Source organism: Panthera uncia (assembly GCF_023721935.1).
Source record: "Panthera uncia isolate 11264 chromosome A1 unlocalized genomic scaffold, Puncia_PCG_1.0 HiC_scaffold_16, whole genome shotgun sequence".
Classification (NCBI taxonomy): Eukaryota; Metazoa; Chordata; class Mammalia; order Carnivora; family Felidae; genus Panthera; species Panthera uncia.
The window spans coordinates 26,079,920-26,102,964 of NW_026057576.1; the positions used below are offsets into that span (position 1 = coordinate 26,079,920).

The 23,045-nt window shown below is 44.4% G+C and overlaps 1 protein-coding gene across 1 annotated transcript in view; it reads left to right on the forward strand.

Moving 5' to 3' along the window:
• Positions 1 to 23,045, forward strand: part of ENOX1 (ecto-NOX disulfide-thiol exchanger 1) — a 424,170-nt gene that overhangs the window by 311,904 nt on the left and 89,221 nt on the right. The window contains exons 10-11 of the mRNA XM_049647316.1: positions 2,126 to 2,232; positions 6,209 to 6,335. Coding sequence (XP_049503273.1) covers positions 2,126 to 2,232; positions 6,209 to 6,335 — 234 coding nt within the window. The remainder of the gene's footprint in view (positions 1 to 2,125; positions 2,233 to 6,208; positions 6,336 to 23,045) is intronic.

Consider the following 23,045-nt stretch of genomic DNA (forward strand, 5'->3'; position numbering starts at 1 on the left):
TTTCTTTCTTTCTTTCTTTCTTTCTTTCTTTCTTTCTTTCTTTCTTTCTTTCATGTTTATTTATTTAGAGAGAGAGTGCAAGCACAGGGAGGGGCAGAGAAAGAATCCTAAGCAGGCTCCACATTCATTGTGGAGCCCGATGTGGGGCTCGATCCCATGACCCTGGGATCATGACCTGGGCTGAAATCAAGAGTCGGATGCTCAATCGACCGAGCCACCCAAGTGCCCCTCTGTTCTCACTCCTCTAAATGATGCCTCTTAAACAGCTCTACTCTGTGGGGTCATATACTCTTAACAGTTCCCATGATTCCCACCCCTGAAATCTCGTCTGATGGTGCATTTCACCACTGCATATTGGGCTGACTACTCTGTGTTGCCCAAGCAAAAGGAAGCTGAAATTCCCCCACGACCTCAGCCCACATGCAGACAGAACAACAGGAAGCCCAGGCAGTGAGGCTGAACCAGCTCTTCTCCACCTGCCATGCTGCAGTGGAGCCAAGCAGAGCCCGGGGAGGTGGCGGTCAGGTGAAAGTCAGCACCTAGAGCAGCACGGTGTGGCTAGTCTGGCAGCGTGACTTCCTCCAGACGAGGTTCGGGGAAGGGAGCCGCATGCGCCCCTGGAGAACGTGAGCTAAGGTGATAGCACCTCCTCCTGGTAAAGTTGAGTGCACCAAGTTCATCATGTGACGTGATGATAAAATTTGATAAATAAGGAGATTTGGAGTTGGGATTCTCTCGAGAGAGAAAAGAGTGAACATAAAAGCCTCTGTGAAAATTACCCATTGATTGGGAAGTGGTTGCTCATTAACGTTGGAAGATATTTACAATGCGGTAAGTGAGCAGAATCTACTTTCTTTCTCTGCTGCATCATATACTTACTTATTCTGTGTGATAATTTTTTAAGTTGTGGCACCAGGTGTTGTTCTGTGGGGATTATTCCATTACTCTTTGCCATACTTTAGACACCTGGAAGATTTGGAAGAGTTTTGATGCCCTTTTTTTTTTTTTATAATAGAGCCTTGGGAATCACTTAAGAAGGATTTATGTTAGAGTAGTAGCATCCGTGAGAAGGTAATTCTAACTGGGCCTTCCTGACTAAATATTCAGAAATTCAGGTTTAATCATATGGTTAATTCAGTGCTATAATTTCCTTAATCCCATGCTTACTAGATCGATAACTATTTAAGAAAGATTGGATCTGCAGTTGGTTGGCCCCACCCCTAATAGCTATCTAGCTTTGTTCAGGGCCCCACACGTTTATCATTCCAATAGCACTTTGCCTGGGAACCAAAGAAATGCTAAATGAAGCCAAAGTGAGAGAGTTAGAACTTCAAGGGGTGTGGGAGGGCAGCCTTAGGAAAGTGAAAATGGCAGAACAGAATGGTATGTAGTCTTGATGAACTACTAGGGAGCAGGACGTCAGGCCGTGTTGAAATGAGATCTGCATGCCTGTGCGGCTGGTTGGGTGAGCCTTGGTCTGTCTTGAAGTGGAGACGATTGCTCCTGTTCCCTGCCAGAGGGCTGGAGGGCTGGCTGCAGAGGGTGCAGGGTAGGGGGGTGGGTAGAGGGGAGAAAGGAGCCAAGGAGTAAAAATGGCCCTTGACATTGAGGGGTGATATGAAACACCTACTCGTCCCAGCTTGGAACTTGGACCCGGTAATGTCTTCAGAGGACTGCAGTTGAGTCCTTGAGATGGAGACCAAAAGAGAAAAAGATGTATGTCTGGCTCTCCCTCATTCAGCCGCCTCGCCCCGGCTTCACTTCTAAGCCCCCAACCCAGGCATCTGTATGCCAACACCAGATCTATATCCATAGATCTAGGTATGTAGACATACCAAGTCACGGTTTTAAATGAAAGCTGCAGAATCTTGGAAGCAGATGCCCATGAACTCTACCCAGTTGTATTTTAGAATTTGTTTTAACCTAAAGTTGTGGAGACAGACTTGAAGGGAGACATCCCCAGCCTTGCTAAAATGTAAGTACGAAAAGGCACAAATTGGATGGATATCGATGATGTTATTTCTACTATGACATCATCCATAGACTCCTAGTGTCTTTGCTTTGCTTCCCTATAGTGATCACAACATAAATTACTTGTCTTGTTTGACTTCCTTGTTCACCAAAGTTGAGCAGATTGTGGCCGTTTTCAACGCTTCTACCAGACAAAAAGCTTGGGACCATTTCTCGAAAGCTCAGCGCAAGAACATAGACATTTGGCGAAAGCATTCTGAGGTTGGTGATTTTATTATTACTTTCTAACCACCATCACACAGCTGGATTGGCAGAGAATAGTGTGGCTGCAGCCATTTCGGTTTTTGTTATAGCGGGCAGCTGTCCTGCCATTGTCCTGTCGCATTGTCAGCTCTAAATCCAGCTCAGATGTGTGCCGTAGCCAGAAAAGCAGCTGACTTAATGCTTAGAAAACAGAGTGCTTTTCTCCCCCTGCAAAGGAAGAAAGGCATCTCTCCCATTGATAGCAAAGAGCTCGGAAATAAGCCAAGACGCGTTGCTTGCGTATTCTGAAGAAAGGTGGAATGTAAAACAGAAGACTAGCTTTTAAATAAATACAGAGGGTTGTTTTTTTTTTTCAGTGTTCTGCAACTGATGGTGATGGTCTGCTCTTTGGGCTAGAAATGGCTAGCATGCCTTTCTTCTGTGCCTTCTCTTTGTAAACAATGCCTTAGTGCCCTATGCTGGCCGGCCAATTATATAGCCAGTCTCCCCAGGGCACCTTTCCCCAGGGGAGTGAATGTCTAGGCTAGCCAGGTCCACCCTTCCGCATCAGTGCTTGACTGTGAGTATCTACCCCAAGGAAAGAGGCCAGAACTTGACCTTTCTCACCACCTAGAAGGACCAGAATGTGTCATTAGTCATTGGTCGTCCAGCTGTTCTTTTTAACTCCACAGTGTAGTGTACGCTTTGAACCTGTAATTTAAAAGTAAGTATGCTGTCTTTGCTTCTTCTTCTGCTGCTTCTTTTTTTAATGAGAGAATGTTTTCCATTTGGATGCCTCTCCATCACTAGCATGTTAGCACTAAAGTTCTCTAAATGATACTCCCCTCTTTCAAAATCTCAAAACTTATAGAAGGTAAGGTTTGTTTATGCAACGATCTGGGCTCACACTTGTAAAATAAGTGTTTTATGTAGAGTTTGAGGAACCACAAAGCACTATAATATCAATCATTTGGGTAGCATTTTAAGTGCCCATTAACTAATGCTAAATTACAGCTAAATACCAATGGCACGAGATCTAACATCCACATGAATACCAAATGAATTCTTTATTATCACTGTTATTATGGCCAATCCTGAATGACTTCACAATAATGGGACACTTAACATGCTGGTGCAATTTATTGTTAAGAAGGCCATTTTTTGTTTTCGTCACAAAGACTTAAGAAGGTGGCTGGTGACTGATGTAGTTCCATTCCTCTGTTCAGGATTTTGAGTAAGGAGGAAGTGGGCTTTCTCTTTAATTTTTCAGGAGCCAGAAAAACAAAGGGCGCTTACCTGCTGCTCGTCCAGACACTGAACCGAGAGCTGAGTCAAGGCTGATTTTCGGGAGGAGAGAGTCCTCGTTTGTGATGAAACAGACAGATTGAGGGCTATGCAAACACAAATTGAAATCCATAAACTATGATTCAGACTTGGGAGTGACTAGTCTATGAATTGTTCACATATACATCTGTGTATATTCTTTTCCTTCACCTAAAAACCACACATGATTAACAGAAACGTTAAGAGAAAGGCAAGCAACATGATGCTAAATAATCTGGGCATGAAAAGGCTGTCATTACTACGTGAGTGTTAGCAAATATCAGTTATTGATCCAAATCACGCTTCCCACGTGCCTGCTCCCCCTGCCCACCCCCCACCCCCAGCCCTGCCTCCCTGATGGTCCTGCTGCTGAGCAGGGCACACAAAGACTTCCAGCTTTGCTCCAAGGAAGACCCCTTGCTTCGCTCGGTACACATGGAGAGGCAGCCATGGATGCACGCAGTCCTGAAAGGTGCTCCCGCAGAGGGGCTTTGCGCCTCCCTGCCACTCCTCCCACCTCTTTTGATATACTAGGAAATAGAATTCTAAATTACCTTTGATTTTCTCCCCTCCATGTCGCTTAATTGATTAAATACCAGTTGGTAATTTAACATTGTGGATGATTTCTCTGTTGCGTAGAAGCTTGATAATTGGCTTGATTTTTTCTGCGTTCCCATGTACAGCATCTGTTAATTATCTGCAACACCTTTACAGATTTATGAGAGTGCACTAGTGATTTACTGCTGAACCAGAGGCACCCTGTGGAAACACCCTCGGGTTTTTTTTTCCCCCTCCCCAATTTTTTTTTTTTTTCTTGCCAACACCCTTCCCCACAAGAACCGTTACAGTATAACAATCTGTCATTAATTGTAGGGACTAAACCACAGGCCCTTTCGGCTTCATTTATTCTTTCCACCTGACTTTTCCTTGTTTCAAGTATTTTCAAACCACCTCTTTGGGAGCCGGGTTCTTTGTCCACGGAAAAATTAGCTGTATACAACCTAAACGCTTCCCCACTAATCACATGTGACATATGCCTCCAAGACCCACTGGTGTTATTTAAGGTGGAATTGGTGCCTCTTTCTACTGGGGGTTATGGCCAAGTGAGGAGGCATTGCCCATCACCCCGGTGACCTCTCAAGACTCCCTGTGATGGGTATCCCTTTCCCAGGAACCTTGACGCTCTGCCCCCTCCCGTTTCCCTGTCCTCTGCAGTGGTGATTCCCAGGGCTCAGAGTTGGCCATGCAAATACTGTTAGCGGTAAATAATTTCCTTTTTTTTCCGCCCTACTACCAAAGTTACAATCTGTGAGCTAAGGAGGAGAGGAGAAATCAGAGAACCTATCACACAATAAAATATCACATCCATCAAATGGGCACTAGAACTTTGTTTAAAATCATGCCATTAATACATTAGGTGTTATAATTTATTTTTATTGTTATTCATAGGTTCACGATAAAGCAAAACTATCTTAACTATGCGGTTTTTATTTAGAGACTTCAATGTCAACGGTGGGGGGAAAGAATAATGCAGTCATTTCATTGTTGTTGTTTTGAGGACAGTACATGTAAGAGAATAGAATTGGTAAGGATTCACAAACATAGGCTATTCAGCTTAGTACAAAAATAATAGAATTACTTACCATAAACAACTGTAGTGTCCTGACTTCTAGGCAAGGTAGTGCCTGAAAACACATCAGAAATGCGTTTTGATTCTTTCCTTTTTACGGTGCGCTTTCACATATACTCTGGCATTCAAGCAGCCTTGTATTACTGTTGCCCGTTTTATAAAATGTGAGAAGACAAAGACTCAAAGAAAGTAAATGCCTTTGACTGCAGTCACTCCTCTAGTAAGTAGAGAGAGTAAGACATGATCCTAAGATCTTTAAGTGATGTCAAAACAACCAACACAGCAGAAACACTAAACCCCTACATGATAATGTGAAACGCCAAAAAGGTATCTGTTTTCGTTGGTCCTCCAGCATCTTTTGAATTGTGCCATTTGGATACCTGAATAGTGAGTGTGTGTGTGTGTGTGTGTGTGCATGTGTGTGTGTGTGATCACACACAGGCACATACACACATGCAGGGGCACCGTTTTGCGTGAAGGGTAGTAGTTGTCCACATTGTCAACTTAGCAAACCAAGCGTTTGGCACGGCGGTAAGGACCTTTACAGGCATTCGCTTATTTCCTCCTCAAAACTATTATCATCAACAGAATTCCAATAAGTAAATCAAGGTTAAGAGAGATGAGGAAACATTCGTGAATTGACACGGTGTGTCAGTGGTCGACCAGGCCTTTTATAAATGCCACCGTGCATGTATCTTATCGTTAGCTCTGAGCCACCGCTGTGCCAGTCCTGACGATAGGCATTTCTGTGGAATCCTCCTAGGTGATGTTATCATCCCCTTTTTTGGCAGATGAGGAAATTGAGACTCAAGAGATTAAATAATTTGCTGAAGGCCCCTTGACTTGTCTTTATCCCTGGATCTTTCCGCTCCCCATACGCTTAGACCTTCGTTCTAGATGACGCAGGGCAGTGGTTGGGAGGTGTAAGAACTTCAGATTCCAAGCGTTCGTATGTGCATCCTAGTACACCAAAAGACCATTGAGAGAAGGTAGGTTGACATGTGTGCGTGACCCTAACATCCTCGTATATTGTACTTTCAGGAGCTCCGGAACGCTCAAAGCGAGCAGCTTATGGGTATCCGCCGCGAAGAAGAAATGGAAATGTCAGATGATGAGAATTGTGACAGCCCGACTAAAAAAATGAGAGTCGATGAATCAGGTAAGGCTGGTGACTGCCACACACCTGTGAGGCATCATAATGATCTTCCAGATCTCACATGGGGCGTATGTACTAGGAAATGGCCGCATAACTCACTTTTATTTGAGTTATACTAAACTTTCATCTTTGAGTGACTCTGCCTTTTATTAATAGAACTTTAAACTCCTTCTTAGGAACACGGTGATTTAAATTGGTCCACTTGTTTCTGTGTCCATATATCTGGGGCTGTCGCACTTTCTTCAGGGATATTTGCCTATTCCCATAAAAATCCTTTTCCAGAGTGTGGCAGCCACCGCTGATGCTGAGATACAGATAAAATTTGGTCTCAGTCTGTGTGCTTCTTACATGGGAATTGTTTAATCCCTAAAGGAGCTTTCTAGCCTCTGAGCCAATGTGCTGGAGAATTAGACATTTTTCCAATAAACGTTCCCTAACCTGTAATCAAAGAGGTGGCCTCATTTGGTACCAAGAAAGGGGCATCACTCCTGAGTTGGAAAAAGGAGAGAAGCTTAGAGAGAACCTTGCTTTTCGCGCTCCGCCTACACTCAGATGCTGATTGAAAACTCTCTCCCCGAATTAGATGCAAATCTCTTGGCATTACAGGCAAGAAAGATGCTCAATCAGATATGGGAGACACCCAGGGAGATTGCTTGCTCGTCCGAGGGGAAGCGTGTTGTCTCAAGGGCCTGGGAAGGACCACAACTGCCACCATTTCCAAAAAAGAAAATCAGAGGAATAGCATGGATTTGACCTGTCTCCTTCGACGTACCAGTGAATAAAATACTCACCCACCTCAGGCTCTTTAACAGAATCAAGTGGCCAGGAACAGAGGATCTTTGCTAGTGTGTCCGTAGAAGCCAAAACCAAGACTCCAATACTCAGGTCATCAAGATTGCAAAGTGGTCAGAGTGCTCCCTTTCTCCGGGGTTCAGCGAGTGCCAGGGCCATGAATGATGATCACAAGAAAATCCTTTTCTTTTAGGCGTACGTAGGAGGGAGTTCAATTTCCCTAGCACAGTGGTTCTTTCAAGTGTGGTCCCCCGTCCAGCACCATCAGGCACCTCCTAGGAATTTGTTAGAAATGTAAATTCTTGGACCCTGTGCCACCCCCAAGGAATCAGGAACTCTAAGAGGCAGGGGTGGGGATGTGAGATCCAGAAATCTGCGATTTAAATTCTCCAGGGAATTCTGAGGCGCGCTAAACTTTCAGGACCACTGCCTTAGAAAATTTCCCTTTCATCCTCAAATGCCACTCATTTAAATCTTTCAGAAGCTTAGCAGAAAAGAAGGCACTGTGCCACTAGTTTTTGAAGCCATGTATCTTTTGTCTGAAAATTGAACCTAGCATTTATGTGTCAGTGTATGTCTCTTATTAAGTGGAAATGAGATTTCTCAGGACCGATTATTGGGCGTGGACTTATTTATTTGAGGACAGCAATTTCTGTCCCGCAAGCCTGCGTATATCAAAAGCAAAGAGCAAGTTTTAGTGTGAATTTCTTACATTTAATGAGCTCTGCTGATAAATAAATAAATAATTTTCTTTTCTCAATAAAGCCTTCATCATTTTTGAAGTTTCTAGATGAGGGGCAAGTTTACATGAAACTTGGATCCTTAACATTCTTATACGGTAGGTGTAGAAGAAAAGAAATCAATCAGAAATTCTTATTTGAACCCGTGGCTTTTTTTTTTAATTTTGGGGTGACATTTCTTTTTAAACAAGTCGTCAACTTCCCAAATGAGGAATGTGTATAATTTCATAGTTTGCTCAGAATAGGACAAGAATAATAATGACTCAGGCAGTAGGCTCCAGTGGGAGGTCTTCTAGACTGTGACAGCAAGCATAGACCCACAGTTCCACTGCAGAAGAATTCAAAGCTCCCTTCCCTAGGCTGAGATGCGCGAGTCTCTCTCGCAGCTTCCCTGAAGAGCCTTCTAGCTAGATCTCTGTTGGTTTTTTCCCCCAGGCATCTAATAAGAGCCTGAAGCAGGACCTGAACTTTCAGTTCTCCGGGATTTTCCTTGGCCAGCGCAATGAATGCACACAACACAGAGCATGATCTATACGAGTGCTGGTGGGAGAGATGGAAAAACTGGAGTTCAGATGCCAGGTCCCCAGGAGTTCAAAGTCTTTTTCGTGCTTTTCAGAATGAGATGGACCAGAGGACGCGGCGTGTGGTTTATGGGGAAAGCGCAGGACTGATTAGAGGAAAAGGAAAGCAACTAACCTTTTTTATTCCTCTGGGCCCCGCAGATCCTGCCAAAAGGCTAGCAGCTGTTTTCCTTTCAGCCCAGCATATTCAGGGACACAGCCTGAAGGCAAGAATTCCCATCTGGTCTTTCGACCAAGCTTCAGACGGGATCCCTGCAAACTGCTGCTGGGAGGGGAGGGATCCAGGCCCAGCAGCCTCAGGAAAACACACCTTTCAGTGGTGTCATCCGAGACTCTCTGCATTCATTGCAGGTGCAAATTTGCATCTGTCAGTCACCCAGGAGCAGGCATCTCAAAAGGCTCAATTCACTGATGGAAGTTGCTAAGGGCTGACCTAGCAGTAAATCTTTCTATTCTTTAAAGAATCCCTTGCCCTTTTGCTTTCTGCCGAAACAGGGAGCTTCTGCCTCCAACCTCCTGGGCAGTGGGTGACCCAAGACTTCTTGGAAATTCCAGAGGAGGACATCCTTCGTGGAGCCTCCTCCTGTCCAAGAGGACTGTGGAGAGGCTCACCTGCCAAGTTGCGTGAGGCCGATGCACCAGGACCTCTCTGCTCCTCACCTCCTCCTAGAGCCCACGCCAACCTGCACAGATTTTATTTCTGAAGGGGAGACGGAGAGAATTGACTTTCCTTGGTTTCTAGAAAGGATACAATTTATTATGTTTGGGCTTATATCTTGGGTTTAATTTTTTTTAAATCAGTGTTTTTGGCATATCTCTGCTCTTCTGGTTGTGCAGAATATTTCATTGTACTTTTGCTTTTTACCACCTGTAATAACTTACAACGTGTCGTTGGCTAGGGTTCCCCAGTCCTGCCATAACTGCCATATAATGCTGGGCAGGCAGTTCACTGTTCCTCCTTATCAGTTACCTCCTAAAGGGGAAACAGAGCCGCTGGAGCAAAACTAAGATGCTGATAAAAATGAAAATGAGTTTTGTTAATAAATTTGAAAATCAAGACAGATTTATTGAAGCATTCATTCAAGAAGATTGGCATCCGGCTCCAAAGCCTGTGAAGATGATTTCTGATAAAAATTCAAATTTACTGCTGCATCGTCTGCCTTTTACTGGAATTAAGCCCCACTTTAAAAGCCATATCTATTGCTGCTGCTTCCTCCTCCTTCCTCCAGGTTGGCAGTAGGGGTGGGGCAGGAGTGCACAGGGAACAAAGGGGAGAAAAGAGGAAATCTGTCCAGAGTGTAAGGCCTCGTGTGGCAGAACTCAGTTAGCCATAGTACTGTGGAGTCGGTGCATGGAAAGCCCTCCCGACCGCACCAACAGCGTTGAGCACATAGTAAGTGCTCAGTAACTGACCTCCGCTTGTCGTCGTCACCTAGGGCACCCGGCTCTGGGCCTTTCACCAAGTAAGTGAATTGTGTTGACTTCAATTGCACATGCCCCTTCTTCTTCTGGTCTTTGTTTTTGATGCCTTTGTCCCAGAAGTTGATGGGAACATGGTAACCCTGAGAACATTTGCTCTAAACGGAAAGCCTTAAGAAGCTTGTTCAAACGAGGATGATTCATTTCTCAAAATGTTCACAACTTTTATGCGTTCAAAATCCAGTGCCACGTGCTGAATAGGCTGTGGCCCGGAGAGTGGACACTCAGCATCATTCTAATTATCAACAAATATTTGTCAAGCCCTTCTTCTTCTCCAGACACTGTGGACCTGGTGGGGGGGGGGGGGCAGTATGGAGAGGGCTAGGCACAGTTTACCCTGCCCTCAAGAGTGTGAGGTGCTTTTTGAAGAGAAGAAATACACATTTTAAGTTAAAAAGTACAGTGGCTAAATGCCTAAAAGCCTAATGCCAAATATGTTCGAAAGCCATTGCCGTAAATTTGATGTAAACCAAAATAAATACCTCTATCCAGTGTTTGCACCTCATCCAGTATCTGATGAGTGTAGATTGTACATTGAAGACAAATTTCAGAAGGATAAAACTAAAATGTCCTTCCTTAATAGACAACCCTTAAAACATTTCATAATGCGCAAACAAATGTTCTTGGATTGTAATTACACCTCATTTAATCTCTGAGCTCTTCATAGGAGCAAATACTCTTTTAATTATGAAAGGTGTTTTCTAGTTGTCGATTTGCCATGGAAACTTTCCACATGTAGGTACAGATTTATTCTTTTAATTTCAATAACACATCCAGCAAGGATTCCGAAAATCTTTCAGCTAATTGAATCAAATTAGAGACTCACAATCAAATTCAGTTGGACCTAGCAGTATTCAGTGTGTCTGAATAGTTTCATATGTAGCTGGCAGCTTGAGGTTAAAGAAATTAACAACAAGAAGGCGCTCTCTCTGGCTATTCCCTTGATCTCTTTGAACACCAGGACTGCCTTCGCGGTTTTCCTGATTAATTCCTACACGAGAGTGCTTTTGAAAGACATTTAGGATGCCCAACAGATTACAGTTTGTAATCTGTTTGTCACAAACCTGAGAAGAGGATTAGTGCTACCCCCCTCCCCCAGCACCAGCCTGGGCACAGAAGGAAGGATGCCAGAGAAGGATCCTGCAGGGGGCCAGCCGAAGGGGGCCACGTCACTGGCAGCTAGTAGAAGGTTTTAGGAAACACTGCATGTGATCTAAGCAGGCTCACTCAGGAGTTGCTCAGAACTCCGCAGAGGGACGAGAGCACTCAGAAGTGAAAAGTGAACTGACCCAGTGAGGCCACAGCCACGCCGAGATCCCTGCACGAGCAGACCCCCAGGGCAGGTGCACCAGTGGTGAGAGGAAGCAAGGAAGGACAATGTGTTCGCAGACTTTTGTGTTCACATGTGATGACAACCCGAAGGAGAAACAGCGGCGGTGTGTGTCCATCCGCGACCACTGAGTTGAAGACGAGCGTCTTGTTTTCATCCACAGAAGAATGTCTTCTGGGAATCCAAGTGCCAAACAAAGAAATGTGATTAATTAAAACTAATATGGCTGAAAGATGATGAAATGCACCTTCTGATGTGGGCTGAGCAGGCTGTTTCATTTCTGAACTCTGGAAATAGAGCTTCATTCTCAAGGAGCCAAGGCTTTTGCTACCCTCCCACCCCGTCCTTTTTCAAATCTTGCTAATCTTACCAAAGGAAGTCAAGCCAATGCTTATTTCAGGTAGAATTTTCAGTTCCCTCATCTCGTGTGCGCTTACAGCTTCCCTTTCATAAAGGACATGGTTTTAAAAAGCGTAGAAATAATTATTTTTGTAAATTGCCTTACCTTTTAAATGCAAGACACGGATGCTATTAAATTGATCCTCTAGCATAGGATTCCTTTGTCATGGAAGCACTCTGGTCCAACCAGACTGTTTATCTGTCCTACAAAGTAACATTTGGAGCCTCAGCTCTTTTTAAGCTTAGCCCCTTATTAATCTTATTTTTGTGTAGTACCTGATAATGCCATATTCCTGACATCTCTGTCACATATGCACACATTCTCCATAATCGTGCATTTAGTGTAAAAATTGATTGGTTCTGCTGAAATTGCGTTGTGTCTAGGAGACCGCAGATTTTGTCAGATACTCTAACCCTGCAACTGTGCTGCACCCCCACAAAACCCAGTTGAGCCCTCTCTGAGGATCTCAAACAGTTTGTATTCCTGGTCAACACTGGCTTGGAGCCGGTTTCCTGCTGTGACAGCCCAGCACAGGGTCCCAGCTGCTTTTGCAGAACAGGCTGAGGCTCTGTGAAACCCTAGCTTCTTGCCTAGTGACGGGAGGCCCCGGGAGCTTGGTGACATCAGAGGAGAAAAGGGAGGAAGTTAACAGCCCATCCTCAGAAAGGGAGAACTACAGAGACCTTGACCTGAGAAGAGCGTAGACAAGTGGCCCGTGCACGGGATGAGGTCACAGCACAGCTACTCACGCACAGCCCGTGGTCCCCTGACGCCTCGCACCTGCCAAAGCGCCATGATCTAGATTACGGTTTATTATGTTTTCTGGGCATTTCATTCTGATAAAGTTTGAGGCAGGATCATTACATAGGAGAGTAGATTTAATCCAGTTTTCTTAGTAGGCTGTAAGGACACTGAGGGAATATTTATGTAATAAGACTCAAATTTGCTATGGAAAATACTATAGCAACCTAACATCTTCCCAGACTCAGGCAGCCACTTGTAACCACAGTCTAAATTTACATTTATTTTAGTGTCATTTTATCGACACTCTTAGTATCTCATTCTGACAGGATGTTAAAATATGTTTTCAGCTTGGATTTGAGCAAAATTAACACAGTGTTGTTGGGATTTAAGTGTGGTTTGCACAACTTCTGGAAAAAATCAGAATATTTTTGAGGGACTTTAGATGACAGGATCTGGGTAAGTTTGTAAGTTTTTGTTTTTCTTTCCTAAACATAAGGAAGAATTCCTTAGTAGTGTTTATTCCTAATTGTTCCTTTTCGCTTGTAAATAATAAGTGGGAGTTTCTGATTATGAAATAAGGATTATCCTCTTCGACACTGACTTTTGTCAAGTGTCAGTTAGAATCGAGTGATTCTAGTTGGTGAATCCTAGAAATACTTTTAGTAGATAGAAAATACTTTCAGTAGATCAGCTCATTGCCCTCCAGCAGCATGTAACGTTTTAAAAATAAAAGCTGTTTTTCATATAAAGATAATGCTTGGTCATTTTGGAAAATCTAATGATTAAGAATAAGGAAAGAAGAAAACTGTTAGTTTTAATACTACAAAAGATAGTTTCGCTTCTAATCGTTTTTCTTCTCCACAGCTTAACTACATAAGCACTTTGCTATATGTTTTTAGGGTTCAGAAACAATAATTCTGTATGATTTTGTTTTCAGACAGTTCTTGTGTAACAAGTGAGTGTTTTTTTAAGCTTCCTTTTTATATGTTAATGAAAGAGAAAACAGAGAATGAGCACGTATCTCTTCTGGATCATAGGCTCTTTTTTCGTGAATCGCTGGGAGTTGAAGCTATAATCTTTGAGGTAGTCAGAGTGGATTCCTGAGGTTATTAGAAGCCTGATAACTGGACCAGCCGTCCCCAAAGCATCTTTTAGATCTCTTAAATGTGAGTATGGCAGAGAGGCTATAGATATGTGGCTGGTTGGTAGTGGAAAGATAGTATCTATTGATTTTCTTCTGTACCTCTCCATCTAAAATCTTAAAATGTGACTATAACACTGTTAAGGTGGGACATTGGCCAAAAGAATCAATACCAGACTATATTAAAACATATGCTATTACCAACTTCTTAGCACTGATGTACTGTTTATGAACATCATTGTCCTAATTCTTCCGTGTGTTCATTCTGCTTTGTTCATCAAAACACACTTGGTGACACGGTTATTGTACCTTGACTGCTAACACTATCGCCCATAAGCTTCACTAATCAGAGACCTGACGATACTAAGACTACTGTATAAATACGATAAGTGAGGACAAGACAAAGTCCTATAGAATTCCGGGTATCCGTGCACAGCGGAGTGCCACATAGCTACCGAAAAAAGTAATTGAAAGAAGTAATTACTTTCTTCCTGTCTTGGAAACTCCCCCTGCGTGATATGATGCTTACACTTAGAATCCCTGGGCTTTGAAGTTTATAGCAAGCTTGGAAATTATTATTATAGTAAGCTCTCCCATGTCCAAGTGGCTTAGAAACTCTTTTATTTGGGTGAATGTCCTTGACACCAGAGAGGGACTAAGGGCTCAGCCACTCTTCCCCCCAGTTTTCAGGACACAGTGTGTGAAGCCTTCTGGGAAGAGGCTAGGGAAAGGGAACTTTATTTTAGACTCCCCGTCAGTAGCAGAGAAGTAGGAAGAATCATTTCTAGAGCAGAAGTTGCAAGACAGAGTGTATTCATCATAGTGCTTCGGGTGTTGCAGGTTCTTAATGAGCCCACCATGACTTCCAGAGCCGCTCGCTGTGTCCCAGAGGCCCTTGCTTTCCACTTAAGGCAAATGGGCCATTGACAATGCAGTTACCTAAATTTTCAGTTATCGAATCACTTTAGAAACATGTAAATATCTAACACTGGGATATTGGTTAATTAATTATATATCCGTAAACAGCCTTGAGAAAGATCATATTCTGGAAGCCTATATAATGGCATGAGAGATTCTCAGTGTATTGCTAAGTGATAAAATCAGTTACAAATCAATGTACGGATCATGTGGTTTGTATATGTGTTACATTCATAACTTGTATGTTAGGGAAAATATGTAAGGATATGGGTCAAAATATTCAGCGATTATTTCTGGGCGGTGTGATTATAGGTAATTTTTGTTTTCTTCTCTTTGCATCTCAGAAATTTCCACAGTATATACATGTATTATTTTAACAATTAAACTAATAAGTAGTAAGTATTAATTTTTAAATTACCTCGGAGAACGTGTGATAAAATTCACATTGATTGGGGAATACCTAGCCATTTCCAGTCAAACAAGAAAATTAAAAGTAGTAACCAGTGTCAGATAATGGAAACTTATTATTGCCTCCTTTTGCTTTACATTAGGGAATTTCCACATTTAATTTCCAGACCCCATTGTCTTACAATTTCCTGTTTCAAGGACTGATCATATTTGTATAGCTCTTAGATTAAGAGTCAAGAAATAATTCAAGTTCTAAACCGGGCAGACATGTGCTGTTGAATTCTGTTGAATTCTGCTTTTGAATTCTGCTGTTGAATTCTTACCCGCCAGGAATGGCAATGATGAGTCTCTTCAGATGTGGAAGAGACCCTTAGAAATCATCTTGCACAACCACTTTCTGTTTTCACAGACAGGAAGATGCAGTCACATGTTGAGAAGTTATGTTAGTTCCCCAAGATAGCAAGTGGACAGTCTAGAGCTCAGTGCTACTTTCCTTCTTTCCTGGTTAATGACCTTCACAAGGCACCACTAAATTTGATGGGAGTAAAGCTCCAGAATCTCCCCCAAATGCTTTAAGTGGCTTCATAAGAGGCTGTAACCAAATAAAATCAACCAAGGATTTTGAAAGCCTGTGACGTGCATGGCGCCATGATGCCATTTGGAGGCAAAGGTAGACTGGAGAGTGTATTACCTTAAAATGTTAATCCAGACAAAGCTGACTGGGGCTCGTGTTTAGTCTCCCCATTATTTTCTGTATTTTTGACTAGAAAGAGGTTGACTTCAACATCGGCAGAGCATCCAGCAAACTGTTTTTAGGCCCATTCCAACAGAAATGCCAGTTTTTAAAAATACTCAGGAAATTGGCACAGTCTCTTTTCTAGTTGAGTGATATTTATTTCCTCAAAAGCAATCTGTTCTATGGCTTTAGGCAAGAAGAAGAAATGCTTTGAAGAGGTGAAGTGCACGGGGAAAGAGCCGTGCCATCACACATTTCCTTTGGCAAACCCTATACCCTGTCACAACTCGTGTTTTCCACTCCCCAGCTCTCCAGAAAAGTAAAGAGAAAAATCAAGGTACTTCTCAAAACACAGGCACAGACTTGATGGTCGGTCTGGAATGATCTGAACCACAATATTAGCCCTTTTATTCCCCATCTCATCCCATATATCCTTTGCATCCCTAGGGTCTGGGAGAGCATATGAGAAGATCACCAGTTTGTTGACCATCTAATTTCAGGACTTATTGTAGTGCTGTCCCTGTTTCATTGTTCCTGGGGCTTTTTTTTTTTTTTTTATGAGATGTACCTCTCAATAAGTCTTAAAGATCAGAGGGACAGCATCTACGATAATACCAATCCTATTGAGATGCACAGTCTCAGGGAAGTTTTGACCCAGGAGAGATCTTACAAGTATTATGCCCTCTCCCTGCCCAACCCATGTTTTAATTTAATGAGAAAAATGTGTTGTTGTTGTTGTTGTTGTTGTTGTTTCCCCCCTAACAGTAATTAGTTGGAATGTCAGATAAATTCTGCAAGTTTCAGGTTTTTGTAATTACAAGCATTCAGACACAACTTCAGTGACAACACGTATTTGGCAAATCTTGTAGAGGTAGGTTACTCTTCTTTTAGTGATTTACCAGTCCATTTCTCAGGAATTGTCTCCACCTGCCATCCCACGCTTTTCTAGGATAGTTTATGTGACCCGAGCGCCCTAAAGTTATCCATTTCTCTGTCCTTAGCTCTTTGCTACCATGCAATGTGCCAAGCAATGTCATACTACAAAGCGGTGATAAAATTAAAACAAATATTCACAGAATTCTTAATGCCGTGTACGGGACCACGAGACCACTTGTCTCGAAGTACCAGATTAAGGAGAGAAATTAGCACACAAAGTCTTGTAAGACTAATCAAGACTCGGTCTTTGATCTGAGAGCGTTGCTTGTGTGCTGTGAAGAATCCTAGCAGCACATCATCAGAGTTCTCCTTTCTTGGAATAGCACTGGCTCACAGCCCCCTGGACCCTCAGGAGTTATAGCCCATGCGAGCAGGTACACCCTGACCTAAGGAACCGTGGGGGCTGAGATGATCTGAAAAGAGGTTGTATAAATCTATGCATCAGAACTCCATCTTCTCCCTGGAGAAGGCTGTATTTTGTTGCAAGCAAAGAAGAGTAAAAACATGACACGGGCGGGCCTTCCACCCCGTGTGTTCCTTAAAGACTAGTTTGAGATCTTTTCCTTTCTGAATGGCCAGCATGTGGCGTTGCACGGTACAAAGACAAGAGTTTGTGAAATGAAGGGATAGGAAATTAAAACTAGGAAGAACTAATTTCTAATCTGTTGAAGGGCTTTTTTTTCCTTCAGTTTGGGACTACCCCTCCCTCCAAAAAATAAAAACAACAACAACAACAAAAACCCCACAACTATTGTCTGTTTAATCCTCCCAGTACTGACCATGTTTTTCAGATGAGGATCCTGAGCTCTAATGGAGGTTTACTAACTTGCCCCAAATCTCAGAAGAGGAGTGTGCCCTTCAAGTCCCTTCTTGCCCTCTGTAGTACCCCCTCTGCCACCCTCCTGTGTGTAATCCGTGTCTCCATGCCTCTCTGAAGTTGGCAGGAGCAGGGACGTAAAAGAGCGCGGCCAGTGTGCTTCTCAGGACTAACGCTCCTCAAAAACAATGCCCTGTAGTCCCCAAACCTCCACCGACGTGTCTGGTCCCCTCTCCTTCCTCTGGACAATCCTGCTTCCATAACTCGGTGTCACAAACTCTGTGTGTTACTATTTAGAGCAGGGAGAAGAACCTGTCCCTTCAGACCATTAAAAGGTGGGAGACTATGGCAAGGTTAGGGATGGAACTGAAATGAGGAACGGCAAAGAAATAAAGTAATATGTGAAACTTTGCCCCTAGAACTAGGTTGAAATTAACGCAGATGGAAAATGTAACTTGATTTTTCTTAGTCATTGGAAGTTGTTGGGTCTTTGGGCTTTTGAAACAGAAATTAAAACTTAAATTGGACTTTTTGCCCCTTCGATACAGCATTTGTGACTCTAAGGAATGTTATCATCGATGCCAGCTCATCAGCACCATGTTAACAAAGCACTCTCTCTGAAACTATCCGTGGTGCCTTCTCTCTCGTGTTCAATAAAGAACAGGCAACAAGAGAGCTGGTTTCTCAGAGGAATTCCTTTAACCTTTCGGAAACAAAATATTTCATGCTAATTCCTGCTTAATTGGAGGGAAGTCATTTCTTTAAAATCATTGAATATGAGTTTGAAGTCTGTTCCATCCCTGACCTCTTTAATTCAATCAAGGTCACCCCATAAACTTGCCCAAACAGCTCTATTTCTCAATTAGAAAAAAGGGGGTAGAGCTGTTTAAAAGCATTTAGCATTTGATTAATAGTGCTTAACTGGGGCTTCCGCACTTGCAGAGGGTTTTTAAGGAGTTGCTAGTAAGAATGAAACATTGCTACCTGAGAAATTACACTCATCAAAAACCAAAAACAAATCATTTTAATGAGCAAAGCAAAAACTGCTCTTTTTTTGTGTGTGTGTGGGAATGTGAGAAAGATTATCACACTCAGTACATAGAAGGTTTTAATATCTGAACAACTCTCTCCCAGAGAAAAATTGCTATAATTTAGCCATCTAGACAGTTTTTAAAATCCGTGCACTTTTCCCTGCCCAAGGACTCGGGGAAGATGAATGTGGGGTTTGTTGAAGCAGGCTTTTGTAGCACTCAAGCTCTGGGGGTGAAAGCAGTAATGAGAAGATGTGTCCCGTTGAAGAATGTGAACTAGGGGCGCCTGGGTGGCTCAGTCGGTTAAGCGTCCGGCTTCGGCTCAGGTCATGATCTCGCGGTCCGTGAGTTCGAGCCCCGCGTCGGGCTCTGTGCCGGCAGCTCAGAGCCTGAAGCCCGTTTCAGATTCCGTGTCTCCCTCTCTCTCTGCCCCTCCCCTGTCCATGCTCTGTCTCTCTCTGTCTCAAAAATAAATAAACGTTAAGAATGTGAACTAGAGCCATCTTAAGGGAGGGGAAATCAAGGGTTCTGAAAATACGGTTTTGGAAGGCTTCCTTCCACATTTCCTTCCTTCCTATTCTCTGGGCCTAAGGAAGGCCAAGTTCACCCTGACACTCATTTGATGAGGGGGTCCTTTGGGTGGCAAAATCATTAGAAAGGCTCTAAGGAAGTGGATAGACGAGTGAGAACCGGTATTCCTGGAAGCGTTTAGAGACACTGAACATAATAAAGAAATAACTTTGAGCCAGATGAAGTTAGAGGCCTCTGGAAGTAGCTGAGTTTTGTTTCTGGAGTGTCTTGGCAAACAATGTGTCTCTTCCAAGCCCCAGCCTTCTCGATAGTAACGTGCGGCTCATCCTAAGAGAGTTTACTTGAGGTCGTAAGGAATGACCGAGGAAGGGGCTCCGTGGCACTTTGCAAATACCTGGTACTATGGCAACGTGGAAGACTGATACCGGTGAGCAGTGACAGAAGGTGTAGATGAGTGATTCACAGCCCTGGCTCCGCGTGAGAAAGAGCTGGGAAGCTTTCCTGGCAACGGCTGGGAGTTAATGCCCACTCACGTGAGTTATGAAATAGTCCTCAGGTATTTCTGCCGCACAAAGGCTTGAAAACCACTGGCACGTGACATGGGGACTGATGTCCGTCAATAATAGAAAGAACGGGGGGAAGAAACAGGTTGGGGTAAGGTAATAAAGGATGAGAAGGAAACGAACATGAAGTAAAAGGTGGGGCACCGGGGCAGCTCTGTCGGTTAAGTGCCCGGCACTCGGTTTCAGCTCTGGCCATGATCTCACAGTTTGCGAGTTTGAACCCCAAGTCGGGCTCTGGGCTGACAGCGCGGAGCCTGCTTGGGATTTCTTTCTGTCCCTCCCTCTGCCCCTCCCTGGATTGCTCGCTCTCTCGCGCTCTCTCTCTCTCTCTCAAACAATAAATAAGCATAACAAATTTTAAGGTAAGAAAATGAAGTAAAAGATAAAAATGTTTAGGGGAAAGGAAGTGACTGACATGGCAAATCACCAAGGACCAGAGAAAGAAGAAATGAAAGGGAGCTAGTTTATTGGTTTAAGTGTGGCATGCGTGACACAGGTGGAGAACCCCCCCCTCGTCATAGCTGCGTGAGGAACATGTGAAGCATCCTCTGGCTAATCGGAAAAGGGTTGTTTGGGAGGAAAGACAAAAAAAAATGAGGGTAGTCTGATGCAGAAAAACGTGGGGAAGGCCAAGTACAGAGTCTCTGCTTTTCTCAGACTCTAGGAGAATAGCCAGGAACTGTTTTCTCATCCATCAGTGGTTAGAGACAAGCAGGGATGGGCCCCCTCTCCTCAGTAAGAAGCTGGTGTCAGGACCCCTAGCCAAGGGTCATTAGTTCCCACCAGGCACAGAGGTTGGGCTGGGCCTCTCCGGGGTGCAAGCCACGGACCTGCTGCAGCAGGCACTTTCTCCAGAAATATGGCTGCAAAGAAAACGAGTACGCAACAACATCCAGTAGATCAGAAAAATGTGTTTTGGAGACACTGCCGGGAGGATTTATGAAAGCATTCAGTCACAATATCATCACGGGAGAGGCAGTAAGTAGCGTTCAGAGAGGAACAGGTGGATAGATTGATGAAATGCGAGAAGGCAAGGCAGATGGCGGAGAGGCCTCGGCGGCCATGTTGGAGGGTAAAAGCTGGACACGAGAAGGTCCTTTTAAGAACAGAAAAGCTGCTAGAAAAGGCTGAGAGAAAGCAGGTGTCAAAAAAAATGACGAAAGAAATGTAAGACTGGAAGAAAGTTACGAAGGAACGGGGATCCGGTCCCTACGGGCCAGGGAAGCGGCTCTAAAACTTTGGCATGCGTTCAGCCCGCCCTGGATGGTCGTTGAAAGGCACATCCTCAGACCCCATTCCAGACCCTCAGATTCAGAGGGTCTGGGATGGGATGGCTCCAAGAATTCCCCTTTAAGATACCAAAGTGGAACAAATGAGGGCTGCGGGTGGAGGAAACTTGGAGGAATACTGGCCTCAGTTATTCATACCAATGTGGTTCTACTGTGGTTACGTACTTAGAGAGGACAGGAATTCTTTCTGCCCTAATGTCAGGCACAAATACGTGCGCATCAATCAGTCTCAACACTGGTGACCAGGAGAGTGGAGAGGATGAGACTTCACGGGCAGCCCAAGCACAGTCCCCACCCACCACTTCCCCCCCGCCCCCCCACCCCCCAAAAAAGCTTGAGAGCAAAGTCTTGGTTCTCTCTTAGTAGACTGGATAGTTAACGTTTATATAAAGCACAAAAACTGAGGGGAGAAAAGCGTTTTCTGTGCAACTCCTCTTTGTTGCCCCAAGTATATGATGTGCTAAGATTAAAAAAAAAAAAAAAAAACTGTGGGAAAAGTTGCTATTCCTTGCAAAAGATGGTGCCTACATCTGAGAATGTTGAGGTTCGGGCTGAGCTTCTCTTCATATTTCCGAGTGTGGATGTGTTTTATGTGGTGGAAACCACCAGTTCAAGGGTGTGTGTGTGTGTGTGTGTGTGTGTGTGTGTGTGTCTGGGGAGGTGTTAGTAGGAGCAGGAAATCCCCACTTCTTGAGGGGAAGGTGTCTTGAAGAAAATGAGAAATGACCAAGGAATCCGCAAGTTAGTGGGGGAAGGAGGTGAGGCAGGCAGGTGAGGAAATGATAAATGAGAGGAGGAATTCCTTCAGGGGAGAGGTTGTGATTCAGGCTTCTCTGGTTGGACAAGACCAACCGCTACAAAGGGTGCAGCGGCCCAGAGCTAAAAGCCAGTGGTGCAGAGTTGTACCCAAGGGGGGCGCTCTGTGTGCGAGGGTGGCGGCCATGGCCGGGGGAGGCGTTCCCACGCCCCTGAAACCTGTGTCGTTGTGAGATTTATCTTGGTCTGAGTCTGCTCTGGAAAGGAATCTCTAAAGCCTTCAGAAGGTAGAAAAGAGGTAGTCCTGACTCTTGGAGGTCAACATTGAAAATGAAAAAGAAAACTGACATCTGATCAAAAAAAGTAAAGGGGGGCGGGGGGGGTGGAGAGCTGGAGTTGAGGGGAGAAATGCCCCTCTCGGTAGCCCTGCTGCCTGGGTTTGGGACTCCAACAACCCAATCCCCTCTCCCCTCCTTCCCCCTCATCCTGCCCTGGCAGTCTGGCCACCCTCTCCCGGAGACTGCTGGGTCTTGATCTGTGCTCGCCCGAGTCCTTGAAAGGGGTCCCTCACCCCCACCCAGCATCCTTCAACAGTACTTTAAATTGCAGGCTTATCCTGTTGTTGAAAGGAGTGGGCAAGCCTCTCGGCTCATTTTGCCCTGGGGACGATGGGGGAAGCTGGGGGTGGCATCAGAGGAGAATAAGGTCGGTGGCAAAGCAGGAAGGCATGATGTGAATTCTCCGTGGTGTCTGCACCCCCCAGCACCTTGTGGCTGCTGCTCAGGGGCGCAGACCCCTTGGTGAGGATGAGCTGTGTGGAAGGGGAGACAGACGGGGCTTTTTTCCTGATTTTCCTGTTTTTTTCGCCAGCTGTGGGTTGTGCCTCCAGACTCGAATTTAAGCCATTATAATAACAGGATCTAGCTTACCTGCACTCTCCAAATTACCCTTATTCCACCGGCCTCACACAAAGATGGAAATAGACACCGCATTGTGCTTCTGTTTAGCTCTCCCTAATAATAGCTAATGTGCAGGCTATAATGCACACTGCAAATATAAAATGTTATGTCAATGCTAAGTTGTAATAATAATAATCCTGCAAAAATGTAGCAGAAGGAATTTCCGTGAGCAATTTGAGGAAGATTGCTGCTTCCGCGGTGATACAGGTGTGACTGAGAAACAGATCGATTACAGTTTGTTGGGACCGTAGGAGGCTGTCTAGCAGGAGCCTGGCCGGGCAGCGGGGCCATGATGCCCTTCAGCTCTGTGTCTGGACACTGGGAGGCACCAACATGGCAGCAGTCCAACGACCCCAGGCCTTCCTTCCCCTGGTCAGCTGAGGGCAGGCCCGGGTCTTGTCTTGGGCTTTCCTTGGCCTGTTCAGAGGACATCTTGGGGACGGGACTCGGTGGGAAGAGAGGTTTTTCCATCACCTTTACTGTAACTGAAGGCACATGACAGAGCAACCACACAGGTGAGGTCAGAAGGTTGGGGGAGGGGGAGGCATATATATATTATATATATATAATA